The sequence below is a fragment of the Carex rostrata genome, chromosome 5 (assembly GCF_964058835.1).
Source record: "Carex rostrata chromosome 5, lpCarRost1.2, whole genome shotgun sequence".
NCBI classification, from domain to species: domain Eukaryota; kingdom Viridiplantae; phylum Streptophyta; class Magnoliopsida; order Poales; family Cyperaceae; genus Carex; species Carex rostrata.
In genome coordinates this window covers 4,614,747-4,630,761 of record NC_135922.1, presented here as the reverse complement: position 1 = coordinate 4,630,761, position 16,015 = coordinate 4,614,747, and the positions used below count along the sequence as shown (strand labels likewise).

At 32.5% G+C, this 16,015-nt stretch overlaps 2 protein-coding genes across 2 annotated transcripts in view; both read right to left on the bottom strand.

The window, feature by feature from the left end:
* Positions 1-62: 62 nt before the first annotated feature.
* Positions 63-5,355, bottom strand: LOC144554293 (epoxide hydrolase 1-like). Its single transcript, XM_078302620.1, has 4 exons — positions 4,965-5,355; positions 2,806-2,988; positions 2,186-2,427; positions 63-379 (listed from the first exon to the last, which is right to left on the bottom strand). Exons 1-4 carry the CDS (start codon positions 5,325-5,327, stop codon positions 133-135), a joined length of 1,035 nt encoding a protein of 344 aa, XP_078158746.1. The 5' UTR covers positions 5,328-5,355; the 3' UTR covers positions 63-132.
* Positions 5,356-11,662: 6,307 nt separating this feature from the next.
* LOC144553949 (ethylene-responsive transcription factor ERF071-like) overlaps positions 11,663-16,015 on the bottom strand; it is a 36,880-nt gene continuing 32,527 nt past the window's right edge. The window contains exons 2-3 of the mRNA XM_078302123.1: positions 12,500-12,736; positions 11,663-12,407 (exon numbers count right to left, since the gene is read on the bottom strand). Of these exons, the coding sequence (XP_078158249.1) occupies positions 11,878-12,407; positions 12,500-12,671 (702 nt within the window). The 5' untranslated portion in view covers positions 12,672-12,736 and the 3' untranslated portion in view covers positions 11,663-11,877. The remainder of the gene's footprint in view (positions 12,408-12,499; positions 12,737-16,015) is intronic.

Sequence of the window (16,015 nt, the reverse complement as noted above, 5' to 3'; positions counted from 1 at the left end):
CAATTCGAATTAGTAACGAGTTGAGTTGTTGTCTTCTCAACTCAAGTTGACTCGCTCAAACTCGGTTCATTAACAACCCTAATACCATTACATTACATGCAACCCCTTTCCATTCAGGATACAACAAGCACACTATATCTTACTAATAAAATGGTAGATGTGCTCAGAAACTTCTATTGCCTTCTCTTGGTTGATAAAATGCCCTGCTCCTTCTATGACAACTATGTCTTGCAACAATGGCACATCCTTCTTGAACCCACCCTTGTGAATGTACTCTTTTGCCCCTGGGAAGTGGTACATTAGATCCTCATCTCCTATTATGAACTTGGCTGGAACTTTTATCTGTGCACCTGTCCATGCTGCTGTCAACTCCCAGTTCCTACATTGTTATATTTTCATATAATATATAGTTAGTTGAGGGGGTTATGGTAACATGTGTATTATGGGTCGACCCGTGTTATGAATTTATTATAGTTTTTTCAAAGTTCAAACTGTTGATCTGAATAGTTAAACCTGATTTCCATATGAATATGTACTTTTAAACTAAATTTTATTACTTTTTTTTTAAATAGGTAGAAAATTACTTATTTCATATGATGAAGAACTTTTAAATCAAGTGATTATCTAAATATAAAAAAATTGTAAATAAATTTTAAAACAATGTAAAATATGACTTAAAAATACATTTTCATATGGATATAATGTTTAATGGTTCAAATCAACTCTTTGAACTCCATAAACAGAGATATAGATCCATAGTACGAGTTGATCCGTAATATGCATATTACCATAGTGCCACTCTAGTTAGTTAATACGAAAAAGTTTGTAAGGGTATTTCTGTCTTTTACATGTCAAACTCACTCAAGTTATTGGTTTTGTAAAATTTTATGCAAAGAAGGAAACCTGTTCTTTGACTGTCATCTGGACTCAATAAATATATACAGTTCCCAACAAAACACAATTTATGTGAACCCTTACCGTTCTGACAAAAACTGTGCCTCAGCTCTTTTGATCACATAACTATAAATAAGATTCTCACATCACATGAAAACTTAGTTTATTTATATTGAAAGGTCAAATAAAAGGAACCAAATTCTCTGCCCACATATGAGCAGGAAAATTTTGCCCACCATTGAGTTTAATCATTCTTAGCTTGACACATGACATTTATCTTTTATGTCATTAATTAATTAATGAACATCTTTGTATTCAATAAATATATTATAGATAGATTAAAAAATAGGACGCTGATAACAATCCCCGCAGCCTCCACCCCGCATTTATCCCCACAGATACTGCCAAAAAAAAACATAGGGGGACCACTCAATCATTAATGAGCGTTTAAAAAACTGCAGGTATTTAACTTGAAGCATCAAAATATTTACCTTGAATTTGTCAGGTATTAAACCCTCTGCAATGATCTCTATTTATGAAAGAATAAATCAATCTATTAATTATCTCCGCACAAAATTTCTTTTTTTTTTTAATCGTCTCCGCACAACTGGGGACCATTAAACATGGGGGGACCGCTCAATCATTAATGAGCGTTTAAAAAACTACGGATATTAAAAAACATCTAGATATATTTTCTATGAATAAAGCAAATAAGGATTAATTAAATCTTTGTATTTTACTAAAAAAAAAAATCTGAAATGGAAGGTGAAATGGAAGGTGAATGACAGAAAAACAGAAAAGAAATGATACTCATTAGTTTAGAAAGTTATTTTCTTAATCCATACATAATAAATTAATTGAATAAAGATCCTCATTAATGAAATCAAAGAGGGATGCCATGTGTCAAGCAAAGATTGACTAAATTCAATGGTGGGCAGAAAAATCCTGCCCATATGTGGACAGAGGATTTGGTTCCCAAATAAAATTGGAATCTGATCATGTCAGGAGGTTCAACCGTTCAAGTGAAATAATTGCACAACTGTGTGCTATTAATGGTAGCAGTGTGTACTGCATACTGCTTTAAAATGCTTGCTAGGTCCAGTGCAACATTAAATTGACTATGCATTCTTAAAAAAAAAAAAAATTGAGGACTATTTTTTTTTATTAAAGGTTCCGATACACTCAGCATCTTTTAGATTTTTTTTTGCGAGAATTGAACTTGTAAGTAACACCATATATATATATATATATATATATATATAAGAGGTAATTAGGTTAGATGGACACATACAAGTCTAAAGCACGGTAGTAGTTGACTCCGCCAGTGAACCCGGTATGCTCGAATTTTCTCGTGTAGTAGTCGATATCTTCTTCTGAAAGCCAAGAAGGAAGCACTATTTCCTTCTCGGGCGGTGTCGAGAATCCCTTGTCCTTCGGTACAATCACTGGTTTCGGGTCATGGTACGTCAGAAACTTCTTCATCAACAGTTTCGTGTCGATCCGGGCGAATTCGCCTTCCGCTCTTTCGGTTTCCTACAAGACATCAATTTACAATGGAATGCTTTTCTTCTTTGATCATTTTTTTTTAACATAAATGATATATGCTTTTAATTTGCATTTAACTTTTGTCTGTACAAAATGAATACATTCACATTAATTTGCAACCAAACCATTAAAGACAACAGTGTCATTTTTAGATTTTAGTATCACGGTTAATTATTCAATGTTCTGATCACATGTTCTTCAGACCAAAAACAGTAGAATAGAATTTAATGAAAAGAGACAGCCACCTCAAAGACAGGATCTATGCACCTAAACAAACAAAAACAGACACACACAAGTAGTATGTGTGTATGACATATATAGGAATAGCATGTAAATGAGAGATCATATGAGAAATATATATCAAACCTGGAAAGCACAGATATAGTAGTCATCACCAAAAACAAGCCTGAGAGTGTCAAGAGGCTTTCTAAGATTGTTTCTCGGTGTGAAGGCGACGCTAAGCGCCACCACGCTGCGTACCAAGTCCGGCCTAAACATGCACAGGTTCCACGCCACTATCGCACCCCAGTCATGACCCACCACAAACACCTTCATGGAAAACATCTCAAGCATTAATTAACATTAATTAGACCAATATATATATATATATATATATATACAGAGAGAGAGAGAGAGAGAGAGAGAGAGAGAGCTAGGCTACGGTGAGTTGCGAAGTAAAGCGACTATTTTACTTCACGCTCATATTTTGCGAATTTAAATTTCAAAACGTCGATCCGAACCGTTCATCTTGTTCTTCATATTGAAATGTGCTTGGAGACCAAATTTTACATTTTTTGGAATTTTTTTACTATTTATTAAGCAATTTTGAAAGTTTCTGATCTGATGGTCCAGAAAATTTTACTGTTTTTTTACTGTTCACAGCAAAACAGCAATTTTTAAAAATGCTTAATAAATAGTAAAAAAATTTCAAAAAATGTAAAATTTGGTCTCCAAACACATTTCAATATGGATTAAATATCTAACGGTTCAGATCGGTAATTTGGACTTTCAAAATAAAAATACAGCGTGAAGTAGAAACGCGTTTTACTTCGCAACTCACCGTAGATTACCTCTCTCTCTCTATATATATATATATATACCAAAATGTTAATTTGCATTTGCTTAACATTTATAATTCCTACTGCTATAATCTAACTTGAACAACTTTTTCTCCTCAAAAGAAAAAAAAATAATAAGAGAATAGTCAAGATTTATTAATTGTTGTATATAAATTAGAAAAATTAAGGAAACTTAATAACTAAAAAATTGTTAATTAGACCAAGAATAATTAACATGTTAGTTTGCATGAGTACCATTAATTTTCCTATCCCGCGCGCGCTATAAATTAACTTGAACAAATTCTTTTCTCCTGAAAATAAAATTAATACAAGAATCAAGATTTCTTGTTGTGTGTGTGTATATAGTATGGCTAAATTGCTACCGGTAGCATTTCGACCTAAATGCTTACGGGGTGAAATTTTAGTATTTGATGTTCAAACAACAAATCCAAACCGTTAGATGTTCAATCTATATTAAAATGTGCTTGGAGACCAAATTTTATATTTTTTGGAATTTTTTTACTATTTATTAAGTTGTTTTGAAAATTTCTGCTTTTATTAAATTTCTGCGGCATTGAAAAACAGCGGTTTTCAAACCAGCTTAATAAATAGTAAAAAAATTCCAAAAAATGTAAAATTGGGTCTCCAAATGCATTTTAATATAGATTGAACATCTAACGGTTTGAATTTGTTGTTTGAACATCAAATACTAAAATTTGACCCCGTAAGCACTTAGGTCGAAGTGCTACCAGTAGCAATTTAGCCATACTATATATATATATATATATATATATATATATATATATATATATATATATATATAAGGTTGACTTGGGTGAGCCATGGAGTAAAACGCGTTTGTACTCCACGCCATATTTTCATTTTGAAAATCTAAACAACCGATCCAATCCGCTCAACATGATCTCCATATTGAAATGTACTTGGAGACTAAATTTTACATTTTTTTTAAATTTTTTACTATTTATTAAACCACTTAGAAAATGGTTGTTTTACTGTGAACAGTAAAAACAGTAAAAATTTCTGGATCACCGGATCAGTGATTTTTAAAGTGGCTTAATAAATAGTAAAAAAATTTCAAAAAATGTAAAATTTGGTCTCCAAACACATTTCAATATGGAGATCGTGTTGAGTGGTTCAGATCAGTTGTTTGGATTTTCAAAATGGAAATATAGTGCCAAGTTTTTACTCCATGGCTCATTTTAGCCCAACTCTATATATATATATAGAAAGAAAACTTAATTAATTATAACTAAAATAATGTTAATTAAACCAAAAACAACATTTTAGTATAATTTGCATGTGTACCATTAGTAGTTTTCCTACTGCTATAATTTAACATCAACAATTTTTTCCTATTCAAAAGAGAGAAAAAAAATAATAAAAGAATCAAGATTTATTGTTAGATATAAATTAGAAAAAAGGAAACTTAAAGTGTCAGGTTCCAACCTTTTCTTCTCCGAGCACTTGAATGAGTGCAACAATGTCACCTACAATATGCAACATGGAGTAAGAGTCACACGACTTTGGCGCATCCGAGTCACCGAACCCGCGTAAATCTGGCGCCACAGCATGGTAACCACGGGATGCGAGGTAGGAGATCTGGTGCCGCCATGAGTACCACAGCTCGGGAAAGCCGTGCAGGAGGATCACCGTCGGTCCAGTCCCTTTCTCCGCTATGTGTAGCTTAATGCCGTTAACCGACACAGTGCGGTGTGTGATCTCATCATGATCTCCTATCTCCCCCATCTTTGTGTGAATGTGCATGATCTCGTCATTTCCTATCTCCCCCATCTCTGTGTGAATGTGCATGTGGTATGGTGTGTTTGAGCTACCTAGCTAAGAGGTTGGCAATGCTTGGCATAGTTTTATATATATCAGGGAACTTTTTATTTTAAAATTAATTTTCAGAAAAGATATTGAGTGATTTTTTTTTTCCAAAGAAAAAACTAGATATAGTACCGCACTAATTAATGATATGGTTTCATAATCCGAATCCTCTAGGTATTTGACTCAAGTAAATTGAAACAGACGGTCCAGATTAACTCAAAACAGTGTCTATTCGGAGATGGCAGAGGGGTCAGTATTAATTATTGGTGCTTTAAAATTTGTGCCAAGTTAATTAAAAGAACGATCATGGACCGTCCATTTCTATAATTTGCTCGAGTCAGGTACATGGGGTGATCCGATCATGGTTCCACCATGCATGTGCCGGTTTTTGGGACCGGGACAATAATACGAATTCAGTATTTTATAAATTTTAAATCTCATCTATTTTTCGAAGAAATAAACAACTAATTCATTTTTCGAAGATTTTATTAATGTCTCAATTAAAAAAAAAATTCTAACTTATATATAGACTATAGTGTAAAAATTTGTGGGTCGGTCATGGATCTTAATTTGAAAATGAGGTGCATGCATGCATGGATAATGGGTTATCGGGTGTGCATGTAGTAAGACCCCATAAAGAATAAAGGTATATATATATATATATATATCGATCGTCACGTCACACACATTCCCATGTATATGTATGGATCGAGGTGGGTGGTAGGGAAAGGATTTGATTTAAATTGTACTGTGTGGCAATTAATATATGTCTTAAAACTCTGTGGTGTGGTGTTCGAATTCATTGTTTTCGTCTGGATAGAATTAAATGCGAGCGCGTACCGCCGTAGACTTAACCATTATGAGTTTGCTTCCACCGAGCCTAATTAATATCTTGCTCTGCATAGACTTATTTCCTCGGATACTTCAGATTGGACTTTGTATCTTTACTCATATAATAAGATCGTCGATAACATATTCGGTGATAAGGTCATATGAGTTACATACACAGAAAGCTGTAAAATAACCCCTAACCACTATACTAACTCATATTTCTTGTTAAAATAGTGTAGCTGTGATATTTAGTATAGTGCTATGATCAAGTTATATTTGTACATGTTATGCTATGATCAAATTTGAAATGACAATCACCACATGTTAGTCCTACCGTGACTACATATGAAGTTATGTTATGTTTTTTATTATTATTTTTATAATTTAAATTAGTTTATTCAAGATTCACCATTCGGTCAAAATCTAACAGTTCTAATTACGCATGACTCGTATGATCGGATCTTTCGCATTACGTGCCGTGATAAAATTTCAAAATTAAGATTGTTATGTTACATAAATAGTCACGACACAAGAAATGCAAATTACGGCACGTGAGCACCACACATGCCGTGACGTAATTGTGTCAGTACAGTGACGTTTTTAGATCGCTAATGAGAGTCGTCATGCCGCAACTATACGTACGGCCGGTTGCAAAAATGCCAATAAATTTCTGTACTGTGTAAAATTATAATTAGTTAGTATAAAAATTGAATATTCAAGATTTATGTAATCTCAATCTTATATAATTATTGTTGTATGTATATTCAATACTTATGTACTCTCAATCTTATATACCTTACTCCTTGATTAATTGAGCATTAATTCTTTGATTTTCTCTTTTTAGAAAATTCACAGAAGCTGCGAAGTTGTGAGGAGAAATCGAACTCTTGACCTTTGATTAATAACTAACAATTTTAGAACTTTTCTTTTAACTAACTGCATGTGCTACCTTCCCTTTCTCAATTCTTTGATTTTTACATCAGTTATATTTTTAAAAACAGATTTTTCTCATGAGTTATAAAAATCAACCTCTCTTCCCATTCAAATAATTTTTTTTATAAAATTTAGTCGAGAAATTTGATGTATGGCATTATTTTTATTTGAAGTGGACTTCTTCGATTCTAAGTGAAAACGAGACAATTTGAATTAGATAACTTGGAAAAAAGATAATTAATAATTAACTTTGTATAAAAGAATATCAATCTATTTTTAGTACAATGCTAACTCAGTCACACACCTGTAATTCAAAATTTGTTTGGTTTAATATTTAATTTTTTTTTTGAAGTTTTATTTACATTATTATAAATTTGTAGGTAATTATATATCCAACACCATTAATTTAAGCAGATGGCTTGACTTATAATCAAAGGATAAAAATTTGTATCTTTTAGGACAAATTTCATGTATATTCTTCAAAAACTGTAAATTTATGTATTTTTGTTATTATAAAATTCATAATATCATATTTATCCTTCTAAATTATAAAACAAAATCATATTGAATTATTATCTTTTCTATAAAAATTTACTTTACATTTATAAATTCCCCTTTTATCATCTATTAATATATATAGAGAGAGAGAGAGAGAGAGTGTGGCTAATTTGCTACCGGAAGCACTTCGGCCGAGGTGCTTCCGGGGTTATATTTTAGTGTGTGATGATCAAACAACAAATCTAAACCGTTAGATGTTCAATCTATTATAAAATCTGCTTGGAGACCAAATTTTACATTTTTTTGGAATTTTTTTACTATTTATTAAGATGGTTTGAAATCGCTGTTTTTTAATGGTGCAGAATTTTAATAAAAACAACGATTTTCAAACCATCTTAATAAATAGTAAACAAATTCCAAAAAATGTAAAATTTGGTCTCCAAACACATATTAATATGGAGAACAAGATGAATGGTTCGGATCGACCATTAGGATTTTAAAAACTCGAAATCCAAGCCGTTGTATGGAGGGGTTCTATGCTATGCATAGCATGCTAGCATATTCATATATATATATATATATAGAGAGAGAGAGAGAGAGAGTGGCTAATATGCATTCGGTTGCATATGGACCGAAGTGCTTACGGTCCAAATTTGATTTTTCAAAATCCAAACGGTCAATCTGAACCGTTCATCTTGTTCTCCATATTAATATGTGCTTGGAGACCAAATTTTATATTTTTCTGAATTTTTTTACTATTTATTAAGTATTTTACAAAATTGTTGATCCAACGGTGGCTGCACAAAATAGTAAAACCGTTGGATTAGCGATTTTCAAAGTGGCTTAATAAATAGTAAAAAAATTCAGAAAATTATAAAATTTGGTCTCCAAGCAGATATTAATATGGAGAATAAGATGAACGGTTCGGATTGACCGTTTGGATTTTGAAAACTTGAATATTGAGCCGTAGCATAGAGGCCTCTATGCTATCCATAGCACCCAAGCCTTACTCTATATATATATAGAGAGAGAGAGAGAGAGAGTGGCTAAGCTCAAATCGTTTATTCCTGGGCTTAGGAACAAACGATTCAGTTCTCTGATTTCCGAAGTTCAAACGGCCGATCCAAACCGTTAGATGTTTAATCTATATTAAAATGTGCTTGGAGACAAAATTTCATATTTTTTTGAATTTTTTTACTATTTATTAAGAGGGTTTGAAAGTCGCTGTTTTTTTATGGTGCAGAATTTTAAAAAAAACAGCAACTTTCAAACCCTCTTAATAAATAGTAAAAAAATTCCAAAAAATATGAAATTTTGTCTCCAAGCACATTTTAATATAGATTAAACATCTAACGGTTTGGATCGACCGTTTGAACTTCGAAAATTGGAGAACCCAGTCGTTTGTTCCTGAGCCCAGGAACAAACGATTTGAGCTTAGCCATTATATATATATATATATATAGAGAGAGAGAGAGAGAGAGAGAGAGAGAGAGAGATAGGCTAATGTGTTTTCGGTATCATATGCACCGTAGCCCTCTATGCAATCCATAGCACCATAGCCAAATCCTATATATATAGAGAGAGAGAGAGAGAGATGAGCTACGCTACTCCATGGAGTAAAACGTGTTTGTACTCCACGCCGTATTTTCATTTTGAAAGTCCAAACGACCGATCCGAACCGTTAGATGTGATCTCCATATTGAAATGTGCTTGGAGACCAAATTTTATATTTTTTTGAAATTTTTTACTATTTATTAAGCAATTTTGAAATTGCTGTTTTACTATGAACAGTAAAAATTTCTGGACAATCGGATCAGCGATTTTCAAAATTGCTTAATAAATAGTAAAAAATTTCCAGAAATGTAAAATTTTGTCTCCAAGCACATTACAATATGGAGATCATGTTGAGCGGTTCGGATCGGTCGTTTGGATTTTCAAAATAAAAATATAGTGCCATGGAGCACCAACGCGTTTTACTCCATAGAGTAGCGTAGCTCCTCTCTCTCTCTCTATATATATATATATAACAAGGTTCTAAATAGTGACTATAGCTCTATACTTTTAAGTTCCGAAAAAGTTATGGCGCAACCATTGTTAGCTATTTAGAATCATTATAAAAGAAAAGCGGTTAATAGCGTTATAGCTTTTGAGGTCTGAAAAAGCCAATGTTCTAAATAGCGCCGCTATAGTGTTTTTCTCCCATAAAAGCTATGGCGCTATGTCCAAATAACGCTGCTATAGCGCGCTATTTCGCGCTATATTGCCGCTATTTCGGTATAGTGCAATTTTTTTAACCCGGCCTCTATGACGCAATAAACGCTATTTAAATCATTGGAAAAAGCTATAATGCAGCTATTGCATAACTATAGATAGCTATTTAGAACCCTCATATATAGTCTTCTAATTTAAAAGTTTCTGGTGGTAAATGGTTCATTTTCAACTATTTATGACAAAGTGGATTTGATGAGAAATTATTCTTATCTACCATATTTTATAGACTACTTTTCTGATTCTGGAAAAATGTTTGGAAGCCTTTTGACATAAGAAATGGATCGAGTCAAATTATGACACCTTTGATTTGACTTGTGAATCTATGTTTTGGCTTTCACTGATTAAGATAAGAATCAAAGCAAAAAGTATAACAAAAGATTATGATTAACCAAAGATCATCTAGCAAGCCGTGATTTTTGAAAAAGAAAAAACAAATCCATCACTGTTTGAATGATTAAAAACAAATGCTAGGCAAATAAATTTATTGAAAACATTAATCAAAATTCCTAGCTACTTCGAATTATATACAAGAAAAATAATTAAGGGGAAATTTCATGTATACTTCATACAAAAACTTTAGAATTACATATTTCCCTTCAAAAGTTCATAATATCATATTTAATCTTCTAAATTTCAAAAACTCACAAATTTACCCATTTTATTGTCTCGTTTATTAAAACTCATACTAAATTTATAAAATATCTATTTTATTATTTGTTAAAAAAATATATAATATGTTTCAGATAAATATCAATATTCTAATTAGACGATTTTTCATGACAAATGGGCTACTTCTGATGCTTATACAGTGACATCTAAGTATATGTTTGTGTAACTGTCAGAAGTAGACAAATTACACATTATGCCCTCAGAAGCCGTCCAATTAGATCAATGACATTTTTTCTAAAACATTCTACATATTTTTTTTCTTTTTCTTCTAAGAATAAAATGGATATTTTATGAATTTAACACCTTTAGTTTTAATATAAGAGATAATAAAATGAATAAATTTGTGAATTTTTAAAATTTAGAACGGTAAATAAATATAATATTATGAATTTTCGAGAAGAAAATACTTAATTTCAATTTTTTTTAGGATATACATGAAATTTCCCCAATAATGGAAGCATCACTGCCCACTGGATTTTAACGTATTGAGAAGTCTCTAGAATTCATTATATATAAATAGGCTTTTATCGGAACCTTCCAGATAGCATATGATTAATGCTTTCATGATATAATGCAGTTTTTTTTTTTTTTGAGAGTGATATAATGCAGTTGCCTCTTACGAAAAGCAACGTATGGGCCTTCTTTTTTACTAGGCTTTATACCAAATTCTACCCCAAAATTCCTTGAAGGAACTTTCCAGACAGTACTCGTTCTCTCCATTTACCAGGGACTAATTCTATGAGCAACAACTACCAGCCCACAGATAATTTTTTTTTTTTTTGAAAATTTGATATTGGACTACCAAAAGCTTTATTGGGAGAATGCCCATATCAATTATCTCGTTATCTCCATTTATGTGGAAATGGAGAGGATGTCCATACCAATTTTGTAACCATTCTATTTCCTTTCCCACAAAATTGTGGCCACAAATTGGACTCCTCTGCCGCTTGAGCACACATATAATGTTGTTTAGTATAATCACAACTGGATAAAATATGAATAGTAAAACAATTTTCATTAAAACCCATAAAATAGTACAAATTACACGGTGGATAAAGTCCTTCGGATATTACTACTGATTACAATTATTGAGAGAAAAAGTTAAGAAAAAAATCATCATAATGAAATTTGATTGTTGTAAACTTTACGGTGAGAAGCTCAACCTAAAAAAGGTTAGATATGTCTCTTTCTTTTCTCAGCAATTGAAGAAAATAGTCTACAAACCTGCCAACATTAGAATTTAAGATGTTACAAAAATTTTACAAATACAAACAATTCGAGAATCCAGATTAGCAAATTTGAGCACCTAAACTACCAAAAATTACTAAATTCAAAGTTCAAAAGCAGGGTAGTCGTCGAAATTCCAGAGCATCTGCTGAGTGGGTCCCACTGTCGGGCCCTCGTTCTCGACTTGTGGCGCCACCGCCACCTCATCGACCACCTCAGGCTCTATACACCGGCTTCCTTCCATGTACGGTAAACCGTAGAAATCCATGTATTTCTCATAAGCCATCAATTCCTCTGACAATTCCTTCACCTCATTGACCGTTTCCATCTCAACTTTCGGCACTGTGATCGGTAAATTATAATTTTTGACCGAAAAACCGTTTGAATTCAAATCCAATTGGGTTGATTTGGGTATAGGGTTTGGTTCTTCATTCGGGAAATTGACCTTGGCTTTCTTGCCACGAATGCGACGTGCCTCACGGTCGTATGCACGAGCGGCGTCCTCAGCAGTTGCAAATGTGCCAAGCCAGACACGAACACCTTTTATCGGGTCACGGATCTCGGCCGCCCATTTTCCCCATGGCCTCTGCCGGATACCCCGATAAAGATTCTTCCTTACACGCTTCTTTGACACTGATTTAAATCAAAACAAAATAAAATTACAATTTAAGCATTTAACATTTAAACATCTAAATTGAAGCTAGAAATGAGATAAAAGGTCGAACCTTTTTCCTGAGGGAAGGAGAGAGAGTCCGAATCGGAATCAACATGATGCGAATTAGAGTAGGCGGAAGCGGCGGCGTCAGGCCACAAATCGGCAGCGGAGAAGCGATTGCTATTCCTCCGAGGAGGGTTTCTCTTAGGTATAAAATCGTTGATGATAGCGCCTCCACACATTGTAGCTCCTTCTTGATGAAACAAAGAAACAAGCTTTGATTTGATTGATGTGGTAAAAGAGAAGACTTAGATGGATAGATCAGGAATTAGAGTTGATTTAAAGTGGGATTGAGTTGATTTCAACTTGGATAAGGAGTGTGTTTGTTGTGTTTATATATATATATAGTAGATGAGGTTTAAGCGCGCGATATTTTGGGATGGATCTGTTAGGGGAACAGGATAAGGATGGAGGTACAAAGAAAGCGCGGTACAGATCACGCGTCCGTACAGGTTGGGTCCAGTCAGAACGAATTCGTATCCTCTAGATTAACTCAAAAGGGTATCTTTTCAATTAAGGAATTCTAACCATCCGATCTGTTTTAAGATTCGTGAAGACTTGATCCGTACTAATATTAAAGAACCCCCAATATCATAAGCAGAGGCCGGATTGGCTCCTTTTAAAATCAGACGGTTGAGATTCATTAACACAAAAGATTCCTTTTTGAGCTAATGCAGAGGATACGCATTCAGTCAGAACGTCATTCGCGTCGCAGTAGAAGTCACGTCATCATATGCGTAATTCCATCATTTTCTTCCTTCCGCATTCTCTGTAAAAATTCAAAAGAGTATCTTTTTTAGTTTAATACATCTCGACCGTCTGATCAGGATTGGAGTCAATTTGACATACTCCTATAACGCACGGGGGCTTTTAATGTTAGTGCGGATCTCAATTGAACAGTTCGGATTTATTAACGCATGTTCCGTGGAGGATATGAATTCTATTGCTCACCCGGAAGTTCATATCTAGTGCAATACTATACGAGTGCGTATCCTCTGAGATATCTCAAATTTAACGTGACCGACGTGTCAAGTGCCTATTCGGGGCTGATGTAGGGGGTTCAGTATTATGTGTGCTTTGAGATTCGTGCAGAACGTATTTAAACGGTTGGGATTTTCCATAAAGTCACGCAAAGTTGGAGATATCTCAGAGGATATGAATTCATACTATACATGAGTACAATTAAATCTTTTTTTCTTTGAGAAAAAGTACAATTAGATATGAATTATTAATTTTTGCTTGGAATGAATCACAAAACAGATCTATCTATATATAAATGAGAGGATTCAAATGCCTCCAATATTTTGTGCCCTCATAGTACAAAATAAAACTGTTAGATGTGATCTATTTTATTTTTTCTCTGTGTCTATAAAAAATTATCACATTTTGATTTTGCTTTTATATAAATTAATAAGTTGAAAAATCAACGCCTATAAATTATTCACATTAGTATACATTTTTACAAGCTCAAGATGGCAACCAAAATAAAATTGAAATGCTATAATTTTTTATACGTGCATAGATAAAATGTAGTTTATATCCAACGGTTTTATTTTTAATTTTTAAGATTTAAATTTTGAGTTATTAAAGTTTTTAAAAACGGAGACATGATGGAGGCTCAAATAATTGAGGCATTTGAACCCTCCTCTATATAAATTGACACCGAATTTCAATTATAGTGACAAATGAATTATTCAGATTCAGTTCGACAGGATCAAAAATGTGTGATTCAAGAATAATTCGGATATAATTCAGAAATAATACGGAATGAAGTCAAAAAATTAAGTTCTAAATCAGAGAAATTTTGACACTTAGATAACAACTTCAATACAAATTTTTTATGTACAAAAGATCAAGTTTAAACTTTAAAAGCGAGTGACGTTGTCTAGTCAGATGCTTGACACTTAAAGTTCCTCTTCTTTTTTCAGATTTAGTTGGCTGGTTCCAAAAAGATCTGAACCATTAATTTCATATCCAACCGTTCAAATCTTCATTAATTATGCAATGAATTATTTTTAAATTGGAGAGGATTCTAAGAGATTGATAAGGTTTTGAGGCCGTAACATGTGATGGTTTAGCTAGTCTATAAAGATATGAATACCTCATAATTTTAATTTTTTTTTTTCAGATTTCAAAATCAAGGCGGGACAAATTTTTGCGAATTTAACACGAATAAAATGTAAAATTCTTAAAATTCGTAAAGTTCATCAATAATTCGTTTAATTCGCTACTTAACGTTTTATTCGCTCATTGATTCACAGAGTGTTTAAATCTGAATTATTCACGAATAATTTGCAAATACTGTAATCACTCGGCGAAATTTAATAAAAAATAATTGTCATCGGCTAGGTAACTGGATTTAATAAGATTTAATAGTCAAATTATTATTTTATGAAGTTGGCATGCAAATCTGAAAAACATTCATACGGCGTGAGATCGGGTCAAATAAACAGGTCAAACTTTTTTTTAATTAGCGCAGTATTTAGTTTACTTCCATCCTTACTCACTGACTTGTGGAGCCCATGTTACAGAGGCAAGTGAGTTGTACTCTCGGAACATTACAAGGATGCCGCACGCCACAAGGAGAGGAAAGGAAGGGTCTTGAAAGGTGACAACTTGTCAACTCTCCAGTTAATAGACGTCTGGTAATAATCACTTTCTTGGAGAATAAGATAGCCTGCCTGGCCGCTATTTAAGAAATTTCATATATACCCCTTGCAAGTTTTGAAATTAATTTTATGTATTTTCTCCTCTAAAATTCATAATATTATATTTATCTTTTTAAAATTTTAAAAATTACAGATTTATCAGATTATTGTCTTTTGTATTACAATTCAAATTTATAACATACTCATTTTATCAATTATTAAAAAAAAAATATGTAACCCTGGAAAGAAATATTTCATATTTAGTTAGCCTAAATGTGAGGATTAGTGATTCATTTTTTTTTATTTGTGACAATTGTTAAATTTATGATAACAAACTTTGATGAATTTTAATAAAAAAAAAGAAATAAATTTATTAAATTTATGAGATTTATGAGATTTTTAATTTTAGAATGACAAATATGATATTATAAATTTTGGAGGGGAAAATACGTAATTTTAAAATTTTGAAGGGTATTCATAAAATTTCCCCTATAAAAATAAGAGGAGAAAGATGGGTTAGATTGAGAGTCTCATGTCAAAGTGCAGGACAGCACGAGCACACAGAATATAATTTGTGCGCGGCGGTGGCCGCTGTTTCATTTCAATTTTAGACTTTTAGTACAAGGTTGGTAAGGTTTGTGGTGTACTCCAACAAAATATAAAATTACAACAATGCTTCTAGAAGCTAAGAATTAACCTACGTCAACTCAAATTTTAAAAATATATAATAAAATCTTACAAGAGTCAGATCGGTGCATATTAGAAATCAGTTTGGCAATGAATTAAAATATTTATTTTCAAAATTTAAACAATAGATTAAGATTATTAAACATAATTTTTATATGAGAATATATTTAGATATCAAAATTTAAACTTTT

Excerpts from the sequence above, each read along its gene's own strand:
- LOC144554293 (XM_078302620.1), bottom strand. The coding sequence starts at position 5,327 with ATGCACATTCACACAGAGATGGGGGAGATAGGAAATGACGAGATCATG. Across the intron at positions 2,428-2,805 it reads ACTATATCTGTGCTTTCCAG|GAAACCGAAAGAGCGGAAGG; the intron begins GTTTGATATATA and ends GATGTCTTGTAG. Across the intron at positions 380-2,185 it reads TACTACCGTGCTTTAGACTT|GAACTGGGAGTTGACAGCAG; the intron begins GTATGTGTCCAT and ends ATAACAATGTAG.